General features: G+C 39.8%; 1 protein-coding gene across 3 annotated transcripts in view; it reads right to left on the minus strand.

Moving 5' to 3' along the window:
* Positions 1 to 17,271, minus strand: part of rptor (regulatory associated protein of MTOR, complex 1) — a 132,599-nt gene that overhangs the window by 62,617 nt on the left and 52,711 nt on the right. For all 3 annotated transcript variants that reach the window (XM_007888666.2, XM_007888667.2, XM_007888665.2), the window contains exons 7-13: positions 15,693 to 15,752; positions 8,919 to 9,019; positions 8,211 to 8,355; positions 5,979 to 6,054; positions 4,167 to 4,268; positions 2,787 to 2,870; positions 2,139 to 2,249 (exon numbers count right to left, since the gene is read on the minus strand). In XM_007888666.2, the coding sequence (XP_007886857.1) occupies positions 2,139 to 2,249; positions 2,787 to 2,870; positions 4,167 to 4,268; positions 5,979 to 6,054; positions 8,211 to 8,355; positions 8,919 to 9,019; positions 15,693 to 15,752 (679 nt within the window). The remainder of the gene's footprint in view (positions 1 to 2,138; positions 2,250 to 2,786; positions 2,871 to 4,166; positions 4,269 to 5,978; positions 6,055 to 8,210; positions 8,356 to 8,918; positions 9,020 to 15,692; positions 15,753 to 17,271) is intronic.

Here is a 17,271-nt window from a genome sequence, read left to right on the forward strand (position 1 = left end):
GGAGCAAATCCCAACACAGATAACAAACTAATCTTGTTGTCATCAAACACTAATAGCTCAGCATTGATGGCTAGTGCCCATAAACAAGAACTGAACAAAGGTGGCCAGGAAACAGTCCTTGCCCAGAAAGTAGCAAGTTGCTCATTTGTCCTCCAGTTCTCTCTCGTTCATCAAAAAAGCACCAACAAAAAAAAAGCCACAACGAAACAGAGAATTTTTCACACCTTAGGAAGAACATCTGAGAACCTGAGAATGTCAAGCCTCAGTCCGGATCAGAAGCAAACAGGTACACAGTGTGCTTCAGAAATCAACTAGAAAAATAATGCCTATCCAAAACGTGTGAAGTTTCAGAGTGATGCTTGTGTGCGTACATTATTCAGCTTTTTGTTCAAATGGTTCCAGTACATGGTGTGACACAAATGCATTTTCTTATCTAGTCACTCATGTGCGCTGAATGTAACAGCGTCAAATTAGATTTATTGGCCAATTATACTCGGTTTGCTTTTCAGGAAGAACCAAAATAATTCTTGCATTTGAAAATGACCGCTACAATTTTCGCATGGGGCAAATTCACAAAGCAAGAGTGCTTGAATTCTGGTTCATTGTAAACTCTGATCATTATGAGATAACCGACAGCCAAGTAAGAATTCATACAAACTAGATAATTAGTTAACTAACTGGATAAATTAACTGAAATTAAAGTTATTGCCCTGTTACAGTAAAGCTTTCACCCACAGAATACACAGTCAAACCACTTTAGAGTAAGGCACTATATCAAATGCAAGGATTATTAGTATGATTAAGGCTTGACCTGTCAGTTCTAGTCTTTGTGTGGTGTGGCTATTTTCCATGTTAAATGACGTTTCCAAAAAAGAACAGCGAACTTGTATCTATTTATGTCTAACTCAGTGAAGAGCACTTATTTCCGAGTGAAACACATCCCCAATTGCTTTTAAAAACAAAACACACTTTTCATTCATCAGGAGAACAACTGACACATCCAATTAACTTGACAGAGTTTCACTGTAACAAGAACATAATGGGAGAATGCTCCACAAAAGAACCATCGGGCTAAGCTCTACTTCATAGGAAAGATACGGCAGACAAGAATTACACTGATGAATTTTGGTGCTCTCTCATTTCTACCAAGACCCCAGTTTGATCTTGAGGTACAGGTGAAGCCCACATATGGCACAAAGCAACTCGAAATGCAATCAAGGTGATCCTAAACATGCTGAAAACCAGGTCACTGAAATTATCCCCAAATTCCCTCCCCCCCCCACCCCAAGTTTCCCAGAGCCACTGTCTACATTTCGCTCAATTAAATGCTCAATGTTTTGTTCCCTGCTCCCCTCTCTTGGTAGTGGCTCAATGCAGTTCTGACTCGAGAGTGTCCCATGAGAAAGGGACAACAACAACAACAACAACAAGATTCCATTTATAGAGCGCCTTTCACGTCAGGAGGACGTCCCAAGGCGCTGCACAGTTGGGTCATGACCCGAGCAGGGGGGAAATGGTCAGGGTGAGGGGAGGGAAGGGAGGGAGAGAGGAGGGGGAAATGGTCAGGGTGAGGGGAGGGAAGGGAGGGAGCGAGGAGGAGGAAGAGAGTCGAGAGGGGAGCTGAAGGCACGGTCAAAGAGAAAGGTTTTGAGACCGGCCTTGAAGGAGGAAAGGGAGGAAGCAAGGCGAAGGCACTGGGGGATGGAGTTCCAGAGCCTCGGGGCTGAGAGGCTGAAGGCCCGACCACCGATAGTAGGGCGGTTGGGGCGGGGGACGTGGAGCAGACCGGAGCCAGAGGACCAGACGACCAGACGACCAGAAAGGCAATTTCAATGTTGTTTTGAGCTGCTGCTAAGTGTCACGTTAACAATGAACACAAAAGCAAAACAAGCCCTGGAACAACATTGATTTGGTTGCTATTTTTAGACGTTCAACAGCGTTCAAAAAGGTGCAAAAGATTCTGTTCCCGACTCCTGCGTGGCACCCAGGGCTTCCATGCAACTGTAAGTAATTGCTGAAAATACAGGCGCTTTCCAAATGGTGCAAAAACCCGCCTAAAATAAAGCCACGACTAAGCTCTGTGTAAAATGTTTCGCACGTAGCACTTCCTTTATAACACAAGCAGCTAAATCACTTACACTGTCCACGGCCAAGATTTTGGCCCAGATGAAAACGAGGAGCGGCCTTAATTCCCGAGCTGAACTTTGAAGCAGTTTCAAAACATAGGGGAAGATCCCAACAGATAAAGCCTGAAACACAGAAATAAGAACGTAGCAGATCTGTTAGCAACTGCAGTTACGTGACCTACACTTTGCAATGAGGTGATAAATAACCAACTCGGAATACAACAACTTGTGCTTATACAGCGCCCTCCATGCAGGGTAGTGTCTCAGAGCGCTTGGATTAAGGCAAGAATCTGGGCTTTTGCATTCTTAACAGTATAATGCCATCAATTGGCACACTTCCAAACTGAAAGCAAATTAGACTTGTGTACGGCAGCTCTCTACATAGGATGCATGAAATGAAATTAAACATCTTAAAAAGGATGATAGTGGATTATTACACCCATGTGACAAGTGGTTGGACCTCAGGAAAGTCAAGGAAAAAAGTTACTTTATCAATGAAATCAACTGATTTAAATCGTGCAGATGAAATAACTAGTGTTGCAGCATTTGGGAGGGGCGCGACAGAAAAGAAAACACAATATCCCCAACACATTATGTTACTTCTGAATTAAGGGATGAATGGAACCATGTATGTCAATATAATCAGATCAGATGACGTACTAGACTCACGGCCCACGGACCCAAATCTAAAAATCTTCCCAGTAAATCCAGAGCTCGCAGTCGATGCACTTGGCTGAGCAGCACCTAATAAGAGAAAAAGGACAGGAAATAAACAACATTGTACAGTAGATTGTGGTATGCTCCATTAGGGTTTTAATCTGGTATTAAGTGCTCATAACATCCAGCTTCATCTGCCTCAGCGAAGCCAATAAACTGCATTATACATAGGAATGACGTGTCCACCAGAGGAATTAATGTAATATTATGAATGAATTTCTGTTGACATTTTAAGTAGATGATCTTCATGTTGCAACTTCCTTCCTTTACTGTTGCGCGTCCCTCCCCCACCCCTTAGTCTCAGGAGTACAGGGACGTACATCTCATCTTAAATGGACACCATCGACGCCATTTCTTACCGAGAAGCCATTCGCCACTTAACCCGAGTGTGAGTCACTTTCTGAACAGGTCATTTAGGCATCCACTCAGGTTTGGCAAAGAAATAGAAAGTGTAGAAAAACACACAGGGTTTGTTTCACTCGTAGTAAGGAGAACTTATTCTGTACAAATACTAAAGTTGAGTAATCAACCAATCATGGGTTTGCTTCAACACCACATATCCCAGCATAGCATTGGACTACCAAGTCTGAACCTAACACCATAAAAACAAAGTGCTGGTTACTATTCCACAAACGTCACACACTTCATAAACCACTTCAAACTAAACATAAAACCATATTCCCATTGCATTAAAAAAAACTTTATATATTTTAAGAAAGGAAACATTCATAATTTGTTCCTTGAATGAAGAATGCGCATTTTGCCATTAAACTGCTATGAATCATGAACAGTAATGCAATCGATCATAATTACAAAGTACATTAAATCAAGATTAATGCCTTGCGTTTAATCCACTCCAACAATTTGACCACATAATTACTCAACTCTTTCTGCGTGCATCATTTGAAAATAATTCCTTTGACTCACGTCTAAGCTAAATTAATGGGGCAGGTTATCAAGCAAATTACATGTAATAGTACATCACTGACCTTAGGTTGTCTCGCCCTCTTGTTTGACTCGCTCTCATTGTGTGACTTGTATATAAAGGTAGGCAATCCACTGACGGCAGAAATTACTTTCAGAGACCCCTGGTCACTTTGAATGGGTGTTACAAGAGAACTCGGTGGGATGAGGGCAAAGGAAATGGTGCCTCATCAGGAAATGGCGATCTCAGGTCAGAGCTGAGCTCCCACATATCAATGTGAGATATGTACACGGGGTTCCCAGGAGGGCAACTGAATGGGATTACAAAGAGGAATAATCCCCCAACATTTCAGAAGTTGGTCTTTGCTCATCCCTACTGATTCCTGATGAAACTCTTACCTGCAAGACAATTGGCAATTGCTCTGGTGGATTCCTGTTCTCAACTCCCATCGTCAGCCAGACTTGGAATGCTGTCAGCTGCTCAGCAAAGAATGGGCTGTGCTGTAAAGTTGAAGGACAATTGAAGGGTTGAAAAGCATTCGTCAATTATGAACAATGTTGTAGAATAATGAACTCTGATGCTGCGTTTACAGCCACAGAATTTGACTTTGGGGATGTTTATTGGGGAGAATTTTGTTTCCCACAGAAGAGGAAGCGCACAGAGAAAGAGAAACAATTAATGATACAGGAGGGGAAGCTTTCATAGTGCACAGAGGGGAACACCCTCACAGTCGATACCCCAATATCAAGACCTCTTAAAAGGGACAATATTCCTCATTATTTGCTGCATTGGACATTTGGGATATCGCCCAGTGTGTGAAGAGTGTTGAAATAAAAAAATCCCATTTCAGTCCAATTTTACCAACCGACTTTGGGCATATTAATCATGTTAACGAATCCTTGCATTTCAACTCCGCACTTCAATAACATTGAGAAGTGTCAAAGTGCTTCACATGGATTTGTTGTCAAGTGTAGAGACTGTGCGCCTGCAGGCAAAAGTGCCAGCCAGTTTGCACGCAGCAAAGTCCTACAAAAAAACATCAAGTAAAAGAAGAGTTTTATCTGGAGGATGGCTGGGCAGGACAACAGGATAAACTCTCGTTCCTTTTCGAATAATGTCATGAGTTCTGTAACATCTGCCTGAACAGTCAGAAGGACCTCATTTAACATCTCATCCGAAGGACGGAGACTCCAACACTGCAGAGCGCACCCCGGTACTGCTGGATTGTGACATCCTATTTAAAAGGTATTATATGGTGTCACTGCAGTTATTCACAGTACAAATATCTCATCAATTTGTCTCCTTTAAAACTTGTACAAAGTGCAATCAAAATTGCTTTTGAGTGTGGGACTATAACTTCTTTATGATTCGGTTTCTGCCTCCATTATTTTACAGTGATATTCCATGCATACAATTTAAATACTAAGTTCGGTTGTGCTTGCCCTGCTAATCTTGAGAAAGGTAATGTTTTTAATCTTCATTGCCGCACAGGCATTCGCTTTGTAAATCTGCTTCATTTACTTTATGATGATAAAACAACCCTTCTCCCAACAATGCAGTAAATTCACATCCCAATTATTTATCTTTTGTCCTAATTTTTTTCTACTCGCTCTGCACTGTAGTGTTGATAGCAAGGTAGAAACTTAGTGAAGAAGGGAAGGCTCGAGGGGTTAATGATAAGACCATAAGATGCAGGAATAGGCCATTTGGCCCCTTGAGCCTGCCCCACCATTTAATGAGATAATGGCTGATCTTCTAACTTAATTCCATTTACCCACCCTATCCCCATATCCCTTAATCCCTCTATCCTTTAGATAGCAGAAGCTGTTCTCTTCTTTACCTGCTGTCTCGTGAAATCGCCCCAGTATAAACAAATCAATTTGATGTGGCACCAGGAAATACAAGCTCTGGATTTCTCAGTTGAACCAGACACCGAATTCGATATCAAAACAAGGGATAAAAGGCATGAGCACACATGGCACGGACCTCGTGGAGCTCTCTCTAAAACGACAGAGCACATAGAGTTCCCCACCTAGTCTTTGAAAGGGTAAGTGGACAAGACTCCAGTGTAAAGATAGTTCAGTTAGTTAATTCCTCATTCTGGAGGGCTTTGTTTCCCTTTGAATGTTAACACTGGCAACAAAATAGTTTTTTGCTTCATTAAAAACACCGCTGGCAGACAAAGCAAGTTCTGAAAATTATCGACTCACCCTAAAAGCTGTTCCCTCTTCTATGATGGTTGGAAGTTGTGAAAGGCAAATGTCCACTGCGAGGTCCCATGCTTGCCTGCAAAGTGTTCCATGTATAAAGCGTATTGCAACAACAAGCATTTTGTACATTTTGTATATCTGGTTCCATTTTATCTCACATTACCAGTAACACAACAGTTACCACTGCCTTTTCCCATCAGTCCTGAGAGCGTTTCACCCTCAATAAGTGTTCTACTTCTGCAATATTATCTTCATTTACAAGATGATGGGAAAGGAGGGGAAAGAGATAGGACAACGAAACAACTAGTTATAAAGACTCGGAATTTCCCTCAAGGCAGCCAAATCGTGGGTTATATAATTGGAACGGTCCTTGTATTAGCGCAAGATATATAGTTTGCACTGTGGACACACAGTATACCAAAAGTGCAGTACACTTCCAGGTTCTGGCACATAGTACGCAAGAATAGAAGGTGCACCAACAACATTAATGCTTACCTGCAGCCCCACTAACCAGTGCCCCTTTACAATGCAGGGTCTAATTTTATGGACCCAAACTACTGCGTTATAAGAGGTCCCACTGTAGTTGGAAATTGAAACCCCCCACCCCACCCAAACAAAAACTCAGCAACCAGAACCAAATTAATAACAAATATACAGTCAATTCACTTTACAGTGTGTTCTGTGAAGCGCTTTGGGACGTCCTCCCGACGTGAAAGGAACCAATCAAATTAAAGGATTATTATTATTATTATTAATGATTAAGACAAAACCATTAAAACAATATCCTCTCAATATAGGATAACAAAACACTCGGTGCTGAACAGAGGGAGAATGCAACTATGGTTCTGGATAAATAAGCTTGTAATTTAAAAGCGTTAGAGATTTAAATGCATTAAGAACCCATGTTTGCGAAAATAGGTTGATTTTCCTGCATGCACTTGCATGCATTGAAATGTACATTTTCAACCTGGTCAAGCCAGGTCAATACTTTTGTCTTCTTATGGAGGATACCATGAGCTAATGAAACACACACTTTTTTTTTGATTTTCTACGGGCAGATTTAAGCTCGGTTTCCCATCTGGCGTTTGCTACAAAACTGCTGAAAATCAAGTGAATAGAAATCTAGGTTCCAATGCACAAGTCCTGCTTATGATCCTAAAGAAAATGTAATACTAATTCTTAAGGCCAGAATGATGGATTTGGTGGGTATTAGAAAATAAAAAAATTTCAAACCCAATTTTAATCCAGTCTATGATGCTTCAACAGGACATATGGAGGGGTCCATGTGAAATTAATTTTCATACGAGAGACATGGAATTGGATCGTAAAGATGAATGATTTTATTTTTTGTAATCTACTTTATGAACCTACGCACGTGATTTACAAAATGTAACATCTTGATTGTGCTCAAGTTTTTAAACGCTTTTATGCTTCATTTTCCAATGTTCATTTGTTGTAATAATAATAATAATATTACAACAAATTATAAGTATAATAATGAATTAATTGTTGTTATAATAATCATGATCATCGTCGCATTTGATATAGCAGCTCATGTCAGGGGGATGAACCGAAGCACTTCACGGGATATACGGTGAAGTCTAGTGACCGTGTTTTGTAGATCGGAAAAATAGGGCGTTAAAACAGTCATATTTGCTAAATGGAAAGGCAATATAAAAATGATTTGATTAGAGCAAAATACAATTCTATTCAAATTTCATTGTACAACCATCAAAATGACGATTATGTAAATGACTCTATAATTCTATATCTGCAGTGTGGAAATGAGCAAGCATGATTAATTCAATAAATCAAAATTTTATTCTGACTATGGTTTGCTGCACCTCACAAAATTCAGTATTCTTGCCCTCGAGGATTGCTATTCATTTCCTTACAGTGATGGGGACTTTCATATTGGACACTTAAAAAATTAATGGTTTGAAGGTATCATTTTTACTTTTATTTTAATCATTCTACTGTACTGCATTAGAGAACTCCAGGAGCCTACAATTTTAATGTTGATCTAGTAAAAGTTATTTTGATGTCTAATAACAATAGCAAGTTTAAAGGAAGCTAGGTCCAAGGAATTTCTTTCTGTCTCACCTCTTCAACTTCCCATTACAAATCTATCCCACAAGCAACCGTAAATGGTCTAACTTTCAAATCTCTTGGACTTTGTGCCAGTTCCTCAACTTGTAGAAGAAACAAAGCCAGCTTTGGCAGGTCACTCACCACATGGCATGCATGTACGTTGGAGGCAGACGAGGGCTGCTGACTGGAGTACAGTTGTATGACCGCATGATCCTTTCAGCCAAAAGAAAGTTTCGAAACAAACTGGCAACAAGCAAGTCTTGTCTGAACAATTTTTGGAAAAGATCTGCAGAAAGAAAAAATCAGAATCAGAATTTTACAACACAGGAGTAGGCCGTTCAACGATCGTTCTAGTACAGACTCTGAAAGAGCTGTCCACTGCGTCCCATTTCTCGCCCTCTCCTCGCACTTTACATTTTTTCTTTTTCACATAGTTGTCTAATTCCCAAAGCATGGAAATTGTCCAAGAAGGCTTGATTAAATGAAACGAAAGGTAACAAAGATGTGGATGACAATTTGGACTGTATTCGGAGTGGCAGGTGTTGCAGAGATGGAAGTTGAAAGACTTAAACACAGTTGAAGGCTGAAGATGCTGAGTATCTGCACAAGGTTCCAGAGTTGGTGTGAGCAACCAGGGTTTAGCGCAGTCTAGACCTGAGATAAGGAGATGAGTGAAGGGAGCCGAGCAAGGCAGCCTTAGAAAGCTTCCCCTTTATTTGAGAATGCCATGCTCAACACTGAATGCTACCCAACAAAAACAGACCATGAGAGAAAACACAAGAGCAAAATAAATTCGAGACTGCTGTGTTTTTTGCAAAGCAACTCAAATTAAACAATACCTCTTCTTACCTCTGGGTAACACATTCCAAGCGATAGTGTCAGTGATGGCTGTAAAAATCCAATTTAGTTCCCCTAGAGGAGTTCGTCTGTCATTAAGTCTGCCTGGAATCCTAGGTTTCAAGAGAAAGTGACATTTAAACAAGGAAATTCAGAAATGTGCACAGTCATAGGTTTGGAGAAAACGATGGGTGAATAACTGTACAATCCACTGCGGCAATATGCTACATCACCAGAGGCTCCTAATGAGGGTGCTACAATTGGCCCCTGTGAGATGGGAAGAGGGTTAAAAACAAAATTAAATCTACTGCCTTATCTCTGAACAAGACTGAGTGATCACTCAGCACATACATTTAGAATTCAGTAGAGAAAATGATCTCACCAAACTATCCCCCTGACCCTCTGGTCAAATTCACATTGTTCAATCACTCTCCCAGAGGCTCAATATCCTACCAGACCTCACTGTGAAACCAACTTGGCTTAAAATTTAAGGTCTCTGGAAAATTCTTCGATTCAGTCTTAATTCGGGATAAAATCAGCTTCCAAATGAAGACTGAATTTAAGAATTGACTGCGATTCAGCACTCATCTTAATACTAATGTGATGAGAATGAGATGCTCAGTTGCATGTACAAAGTCTCTTTTCTCAACCACAAAAAGGTACATTGCATAAACACTGTATATAAACACATGGATAACATTTATATTCTTTTCCCAGCCCATCTAGATTTCAGTCAACCATTCAGTGAGGATAGAGTGAATGGTGGGGTTTAGGGGAAGAAAGCATCTTCGAAACAACAGCACAGCAATTAATGATCCTCTCAAAACCTGCCCTTTTCTTCTGAAATTCCCATAACACAGATGGCACATTTGTGATTTCAAGTACACTGTAAATTCATAATTTTATAACGCTGTATAGTCTCATACCGTTTTGCATATTGCGGAATTTCATTTCTAAGACTCCTTGGGAGCAATGCTCACCACACTTTGAATGTCAGGTAACTACACATTATCCCCTTATCTCTCTAAGCACTGATTTGGAAAAGAATACCTGAAAACATCTTTTGAAAGGTCATTTGTATTCATTGCCTTAAGCACTGAACAGTGAAGGTTTTAGCCAAGGCTTCTCTTCGGTGCTGTTCAAAGGAAAACTGTAGGTGCATCACAGAACTGAACGTGGCAGTCATTGCTTTAAAGAGGTGTAAACTGCAATGTCAAAAGTGAACTACCGTATAGCTGAAAATATATTTATTCCGTCCAGAAATTAAATTATTTATTTTCATTCAGAAAATTAGCAGCAACCCACCCCTCATTTCAGGGCACTGGAAAGAAATAAGAGAACGGAGAAGAGTTTCAATGCACAATATATGATTGCAGGCAGCTCTCTAACCAGGAATTTTAAATCATAGTATTCCACAGAGATAAGAAATACCAATGAATGTGGAGTTCCCTTTCTTTGTTACATTCAACAGATCAGACCATCTAACTTCCCTGTCTTTTTAGATACTGGCTCTTTCGAGATTTCTGCTGCTTCAAGATACCCTGCTTACAGTCTATTCCAAGTTACTTTATGCAAGAATAAAGCCAGCTGATCTCTGCAATGCAGAGATATCCTCTGACTGTCCTTTCCATCCATACTGGGGATTGGCCCAATCAGATGCATTGGCACATGGCCCCATTGCCCAGACCCACACAAAAGAGCCGTCGCAGCCTTCAGTCAAAAAGTGTTTAAGTGAGGAATGAACAGCAAGAGTCATTATTTCAGCAGAGGCTGATGTAACCTGCCACCCTCTCCCCAGCCCCTAAAACAACTTCTCTCTAGCCAGAGATTCTCAATAACACAAAGGCACTTTTATGACCCTCATTTTGCAACTGGAAGAGCAGCGTTGAGATATACGGACATGTCTGACTGCCGTCTCGCTCAGAGAATGGTGCAGCAACACTGGGGTGGGGAGAAACTAAAACACTTTAGGATTTACTTTCCAAAATGACACTTTGACAGTAAGTTGAATCTATGTGCTATCGACAACTGTGATAAAGTTTATACCCTTCAGGTGTTGTCAGTCTTTTAAATTTTCAGTGATAGAAAAACTGCAACTGATTTATTTTAGTTCATTGCAGTGGAGATGCACCAAATCCCTTTATGGAAAATCTCTACTGGGAACAGAAAATTACAGTAATAAATACAGTAAGAAATAGTGCCGTCTCCATATGGAGTGAAACCAGCCTGTAATAACTTGTGGAACTACATCATTTACTTCTGCGATAGTGTTCCTGTATTGGAATGGGACACGTGCACAACACCTATCAGGATATTCACAAACTTTCAGAATTAGAGATGATTTCTTCTTCTCAATCTGGGTAAGAATTAATTGCTGGGTATGGCGTTCATTGGGCGCTACAAACACACACACACACCACAGACACGCACGTATACAGATGATCTCTGATGCTCTTTAATAAATTAAACACATCTCATTACATTTACATGTGCAGGCTTCTTAAACAATTACATTAGGCAATCAGATTTATAAATGATTATTTTCAGTTCACTGTCTCTCTCTCTCTCTCTCAACTGACCCAACACACAGTTTTGCATTTGTTCAAATTTGGAATTAAAATGACCTGAATAATGAGTGACCTGAAAGGCATCGATAACAGGCAAATATTAACAAATACAGTTTTCATACAACCTAGTCGATATCTGGATTGTGAAAAAAACATCTTTCATTAAGAATTTACTGAATTGGATTCATAAACATACATTAAGAGTCTAATCCAGCACTTCCCAGCCTGAAAGAAAGTTACTGCTGATAAGATAGGACATTTACTTCAAACCTCTGCTTTGGCAGACAGCCAAGGATATCAGAGCTGCACACAGTGATGTCCAGATCTCAGTTGGTCTATCAGTGAGTGTCACGCACAGGACACCCAATTATTCACACAAACAATAATTACCTGTAGCCAAACCCTGGCGAGAAGCTCAAGCATTTTCTAACAGCTAGCTTCACAGCACCATTTTTTCCCTACGGGATCTGCGGATTAAGGACCATGGCACGCAGGGGATTAAACAGGGATAAAAACAGACAATGCCTTCAAATTGAGAAAAACAAATTAACATTCCGGAGTAATGGTTGAAATCGAAATGGAATGGAGTGCAGGCTGTCCCCCATTGTAACAGGTGGTTAAAAGATCCAAATAATTCCTGGGTTTGCCAATCCCACTTCCCGGTTGACAAATTGCTGCTGAAGCCATTTCTGGCGTATTATAAGTGAAAAGGTGCCTTAAGTGATCTTAACATCTTTATAACCAACTATTAATTAGCACAATGCGGATACAAACTCGGAAATTGTAAAAATACAAACTACAGGGATATGAAGCGTTCAATCCCTAACGCACACCGATACTAATCTGTGTTTGTCAGTGTGAGAACATGACTGGGTCTCAATTCCAATACAACTCCAGAATGTTAATTTGTTTTTCCCAATTTGAAGAAATTGTCCGTTTTATCCCAGTTTAATCCCCTCAGTAAAGTTCTCCCCCACCCAAAACAGCAGCATCTGTACTGGAGATTCAACAAATGAAAAATCTTCCTTGCTATAACATTCTACATTTTTAAGTATCTACAAACTGCAAACTGATTTGATTAAAGGAAACTACATAAGGTGGGGCTGATCTGATCAATAGAGAATGTGTTTGATTAATGCAATTAGATTCTTTAACGTTGCCTGAAGAGATTTGTAATAGAGTTCTTAAAAATCATTAAGCTTTTCAGCGTTTCTATTGATTTTGTCATGTTGCAGCAGGAATGTCCAATTAAATTCTAGCAGTGTCCACTACGGTAATTAGATCTCGTCAAGTTTCAAACACCATTCCACAGTATACAATGTCATCCACAAGTTCCTTAAAGACAATGCACTTCGACAGTCTTCGGCAATAATATTTTTCTGGTGGAAAAAAATGCCACCTGGTGAGCAAGACGGTTTCAAGTAAAATTATTAATAAAGCATGAAAATCTGTGAAATACCTGGAGGTATATCGTATTAATACCTTTGTGGCTCAGAGAAACTGCGTTGGATATTTAGATTTGGTGTAATCATTTGTATAATGACACATACAAATCTTAATTGCAGTTATTTAAAAGCTTTTTTTTCCCCCCCGAAAAGTTATTCCATTAGAAGAGCACAGGAGTATTAATGGGGAGAGTCATTGAATATTTAGAACACTGGTTCTCTCCTGCAAGTCAGACCCAAACATTACCTCAGCTATCCAGGGAAGCACCGAGCACAGCAGGCATCAACTTGTTTGAGCAAAGGAAGAATATTCATGAACAGCTCTACCCAAACTGAAAGTCTGTCTCCCAAAATCAGGGTCACACCCCAGTTTTACTGTTACAAAAAACATTATCTGTTCTAACCAACAAAATCAAAATTAAAGATCAGAGTGTCTATTACAAACCAAATTAGCTGGTACTCAAGAAAGGATCTCCTAAGGTAAAGGAAAGGCGACCAAAATGACTCTTAAAGAATTTAAAAATGTACAAATTAATTAATGGGTTCATGTAACCCAATCATTAAACACACAGCCTCACCACCAGACACCAACAAGCCAGTTGAATGCCATTGAAAACAATGAAAAAAAAACTTTTGAACCTTGAAATTCAAACAGGAGAGACTGCAAGAGATGCAAAGAATGAAAAGAGGTTGCTTGGTTACACAAAGGGATTTGGGTTTTAACTCAAACGCATTTGAAAAAAATTCTGCAATGCTTCACCCAATTGAAAATTATTATTCATTGACCCATCATCTTTAATTTATTTACACAGCTAGTTACTGTATCAACACATACTGGCTGCAGTGAACCATTTTAATACTGAATCGCTAGCCTGCATTTAGAGTGTTTTATTCACTATTAAATAGTTACAATTGCTTGGACAATCCAGCAATTATCCAGTGTCTGATGGAGGCTGAGTGCATTGTGATCCTAACTTTAGTTTGGTGAAAAATTTGTGTCAAAATATTACGGTATTTAATGATAATGGTGCCATTTATGAAACATTTTCAGCTCACTTACTGTGCTGTGCCAATGTAGACATAAAAATAATTTGTATAAAGTTTGATTAAAAGGTTAATTATCCCCATTTTTACTGGACTGATTTCAGTCTTCCCCACAAACATGCCTGGCAATATTTCTGAGTAAGGAACATGCAAATGGAGAACAATGAGAAATATTGCATGAAATAATGCAATAGAGTTATACAATCATTTAGACACTGAGCTGGCAAGTTTCCTTCTCTTGCTGTGCCTTCATTGAGTTATAGTGTTCCCAAGTTTGCTTCAGTCCATGATGTGCGACATTCCTTAAAAAATCCCTGGCAACACTATACTGATAGTAAAATACCTTCTTTGCTGTCTAATATTTATATCACTACAAGGCACTGGTAAGAGACACCAATACTAGTCCCATCCAAGATGCTATCAATACTCAAATGGTTTTATACTGAATGGTTAAATCCATTCAGTAATTACTAACAATACACATTTTTTTCACAACAGCAACTTATATGTAAGGAGATGCTCATTATTGATACCAATTCAACCTCTTGGTATTTTACTCGATTTTCATACTTCCAAGTTGGCTTTGCTTGCTTGTAGGGTGAGAGCAGAGTATGCAATCTTTGGTTCAGTCCCTTCTTCACTTGCTAACTCTAAACCAACAGCATTTGACTTTGTTTAACTGTACCTTTCTACCTTGGTAATAGAACCAAGTTCAAACGCCTGCCATCACTGGGATGATTTGGGTTGACATAAAAGGCTACTTTAGGACTTTCACTGGGTCAGTTTGTAACAAGGCCTCAAGGTGGATGAAGTCTGAAAAGTAATTTCAAAGCTCCTGGAAATGCGGCAACCACCCACTACGTTGATCCAAAACGGTGGCCACGGCTTCAAAGCTCTTGCTGTCCCATGCGTTTGAAAGATCAAAGGCAAATATTCCAGCTTCAATAGAGGCCAAAGTTATGAGTATAGCTGACTCCCTAATTAGAACTACTCAGAACCAGGAAATGAAAATTATAATCTGGAGTGGTGAATGTCCAGGGATTCAGTGGTTCAATCACTTCTCAAAATACAATAGCACTGTACTTTTCATACCATCTTACACTGAGTAGGTTTCAAGATTTTAACACTGGAATGTGCTCCGCCTGACTTTTGCTCCCTGCTCACTTTCTGAAGTACTGCTGTTATGTATCCAACTTTATTTAAACAAATATACAAGTGTGTCTTTTAACAATACTGTGCCCATTCTGTCAGTGGTAGACAGTCAGCCCACCTAGGCTATGATAACACGTGTATCAAACACCATTGAAACCTTCCATGATCTAAATTGCGCTGCTCAATGATAGGAAAATAATACACTATTATTTTGAAATCTCCCAAGCAATTCAAATATTGAGGCCTCTAATACAAGGGTGGGTTGAAAGCAACTAGTTAGCATGGAAACTTTCAATGTTTATTAATAATAATTCGATATAGCACCATATCACATCATCGACACGTCTTAAAGCGCTTCACAGGATATACTGTAAAGTAGTGTGACCCAACTGTCCAGCGCCTTGGGACGTCCTCCCGACGTGAAAGGCGCTCTATAAATGCAATCTTGTTGTTGTTGTTGACAGTATTTTGTGGTGAAATGTCACTCTGGAATTAAAGTGTGCAGAAAAACAAGGCTTCTTGTCAACATGAAACAAAGTGCATCCAAATAATATACTCCCTACTAAGTTCCTACTTACTTTTCTATCAAGTCAAGTGTAACTCCGGGCACCAGCTTGGCACTCTTTTGCATGCAGAACCTGCAAAAGAAAAATGGTAGATAACTGAGTTTATATGGTCTAGGGAGGGGGTGGGCAACAAAGGTAAAATCATTACAACTTAACTGCTTTAAGATCTATGGTATTATTTCTGCGCCAGACAAAAGTACAAGAACGGAATGCTCAATTGTTGTGGATCAGGAAACCGCAGTGTATTTGAACTCAGGCCATTTGTACCTCTGGGACCTGGCTCAAATCCAGCCCAGACAGACAGGAAAAAAGTCTCTCCTCTCTTGTGAATTTGAGGTCGCAAGACACAAACCCAAAAAAATCCCAAATTCACAAATGTCATCAATGCAGCAATCACAGGAAAAGATCAGAGCTGCAAGAGGTTAGTAAGATAGCCAGGTTGCGCATAAAAACACATCCCTTTTTTATTAAGGTATTCTTTAGTCAGAGGAACAAGAGACAAAACAGCTATGTAACCAGCTAAGCTTTAAAAATCATCTGTACAGAAATCATCTGCTGTCCAAATAGATCAATCCACACGGTAGCCTAGGCTTTTAGGTTTCAAGTTGTATTTCATAGAATCATAGAATTATACAGCACAGAAGGAGGCCATTCGACCCGTTTTGTCTGTGCCAGCTCTTTGAAAAGAGCTACTCAAATCAATCCCCTTCCCCCACGCTCTCCCCATAGCCCTGCAAACTTGCCCTCCCCAAGGAGGACAAATTTTGAAGATGACTTGAAGAGACATTTCACTGCACCTGAACAAGGTACTAGCTGAAGAATTCTGTAGCATTTCTGCACCTCATTAGGCTTAGCCGTTCGTCAATAATCAATTCAGAGACAACATGTAATTGTGCTTTAAGTTCTAGGTCACACCAAAATGTGTAGCAAACCTTTTTGCAGAGACTAACGTTAAAATATTCTACATGGCAACAGCATACAATTAGACCACGGGTAGTGTCTCGTTGAGTACAAAACTGATATTTGAGCAGACAGAGTTGAAACCCAAAGACTGATCACGAGAACATATGACAACATATCAGTGTATTGGTTTCCTGTCCTTCCATGCTCCATAACACGTCAGATACCACTGATTAAAAGCCAAAGACATTTTCTTCCATCTATGACCTCAGCCACTCCAAGCCTCCAATTTCATTCATTTACTTTCATAAAATCTTAACTTACATTTCCGAAGAACAGGTTCCCAAAACACCAAAGATATCCCATCACAACCCATGAACAGCAACGTCTTACTGCTGTGGAAACTCACCATTAAGAGAGGTCAAATCTTTGCTGCCCTCATTAGTGAGACGTCTTGATTGGCGGGTTTGTGAGTTTGAAAAAACGTGACAAAAAAAATTGAGTTTTACCAAGTTTTAACTGTTACTAACGTGTTGACATGGTGAATTTTTACTACATGTCTTTAGATGTTTTTTAGTGCCCCAACTGTAGATTTTGGTGAATGCTTTTGGTGTCACTGCATTTCTGCAGACGTCTGCCAAGGTCACGAACCAACAAATTGCCGTGTTCCTGCAGTAAAGTTTACCAGCAG

This window comes from Callorhinchus milii, unplaced genomic scaffold (assembly GCF_018977255.1).
Source record: "Callorhinchus milii isolate IMCB2004 unplaced genomic scaffold, IMCB_Cmil_1.0 Scaffold20, whole genome shotgun sequence".
NCBI lineage: Eukaryota > Metazoa > Chordata > Chondrichthyes > Chimaeriformes > Callorhinchidae > Callorhinchus > Callorhinchus milii.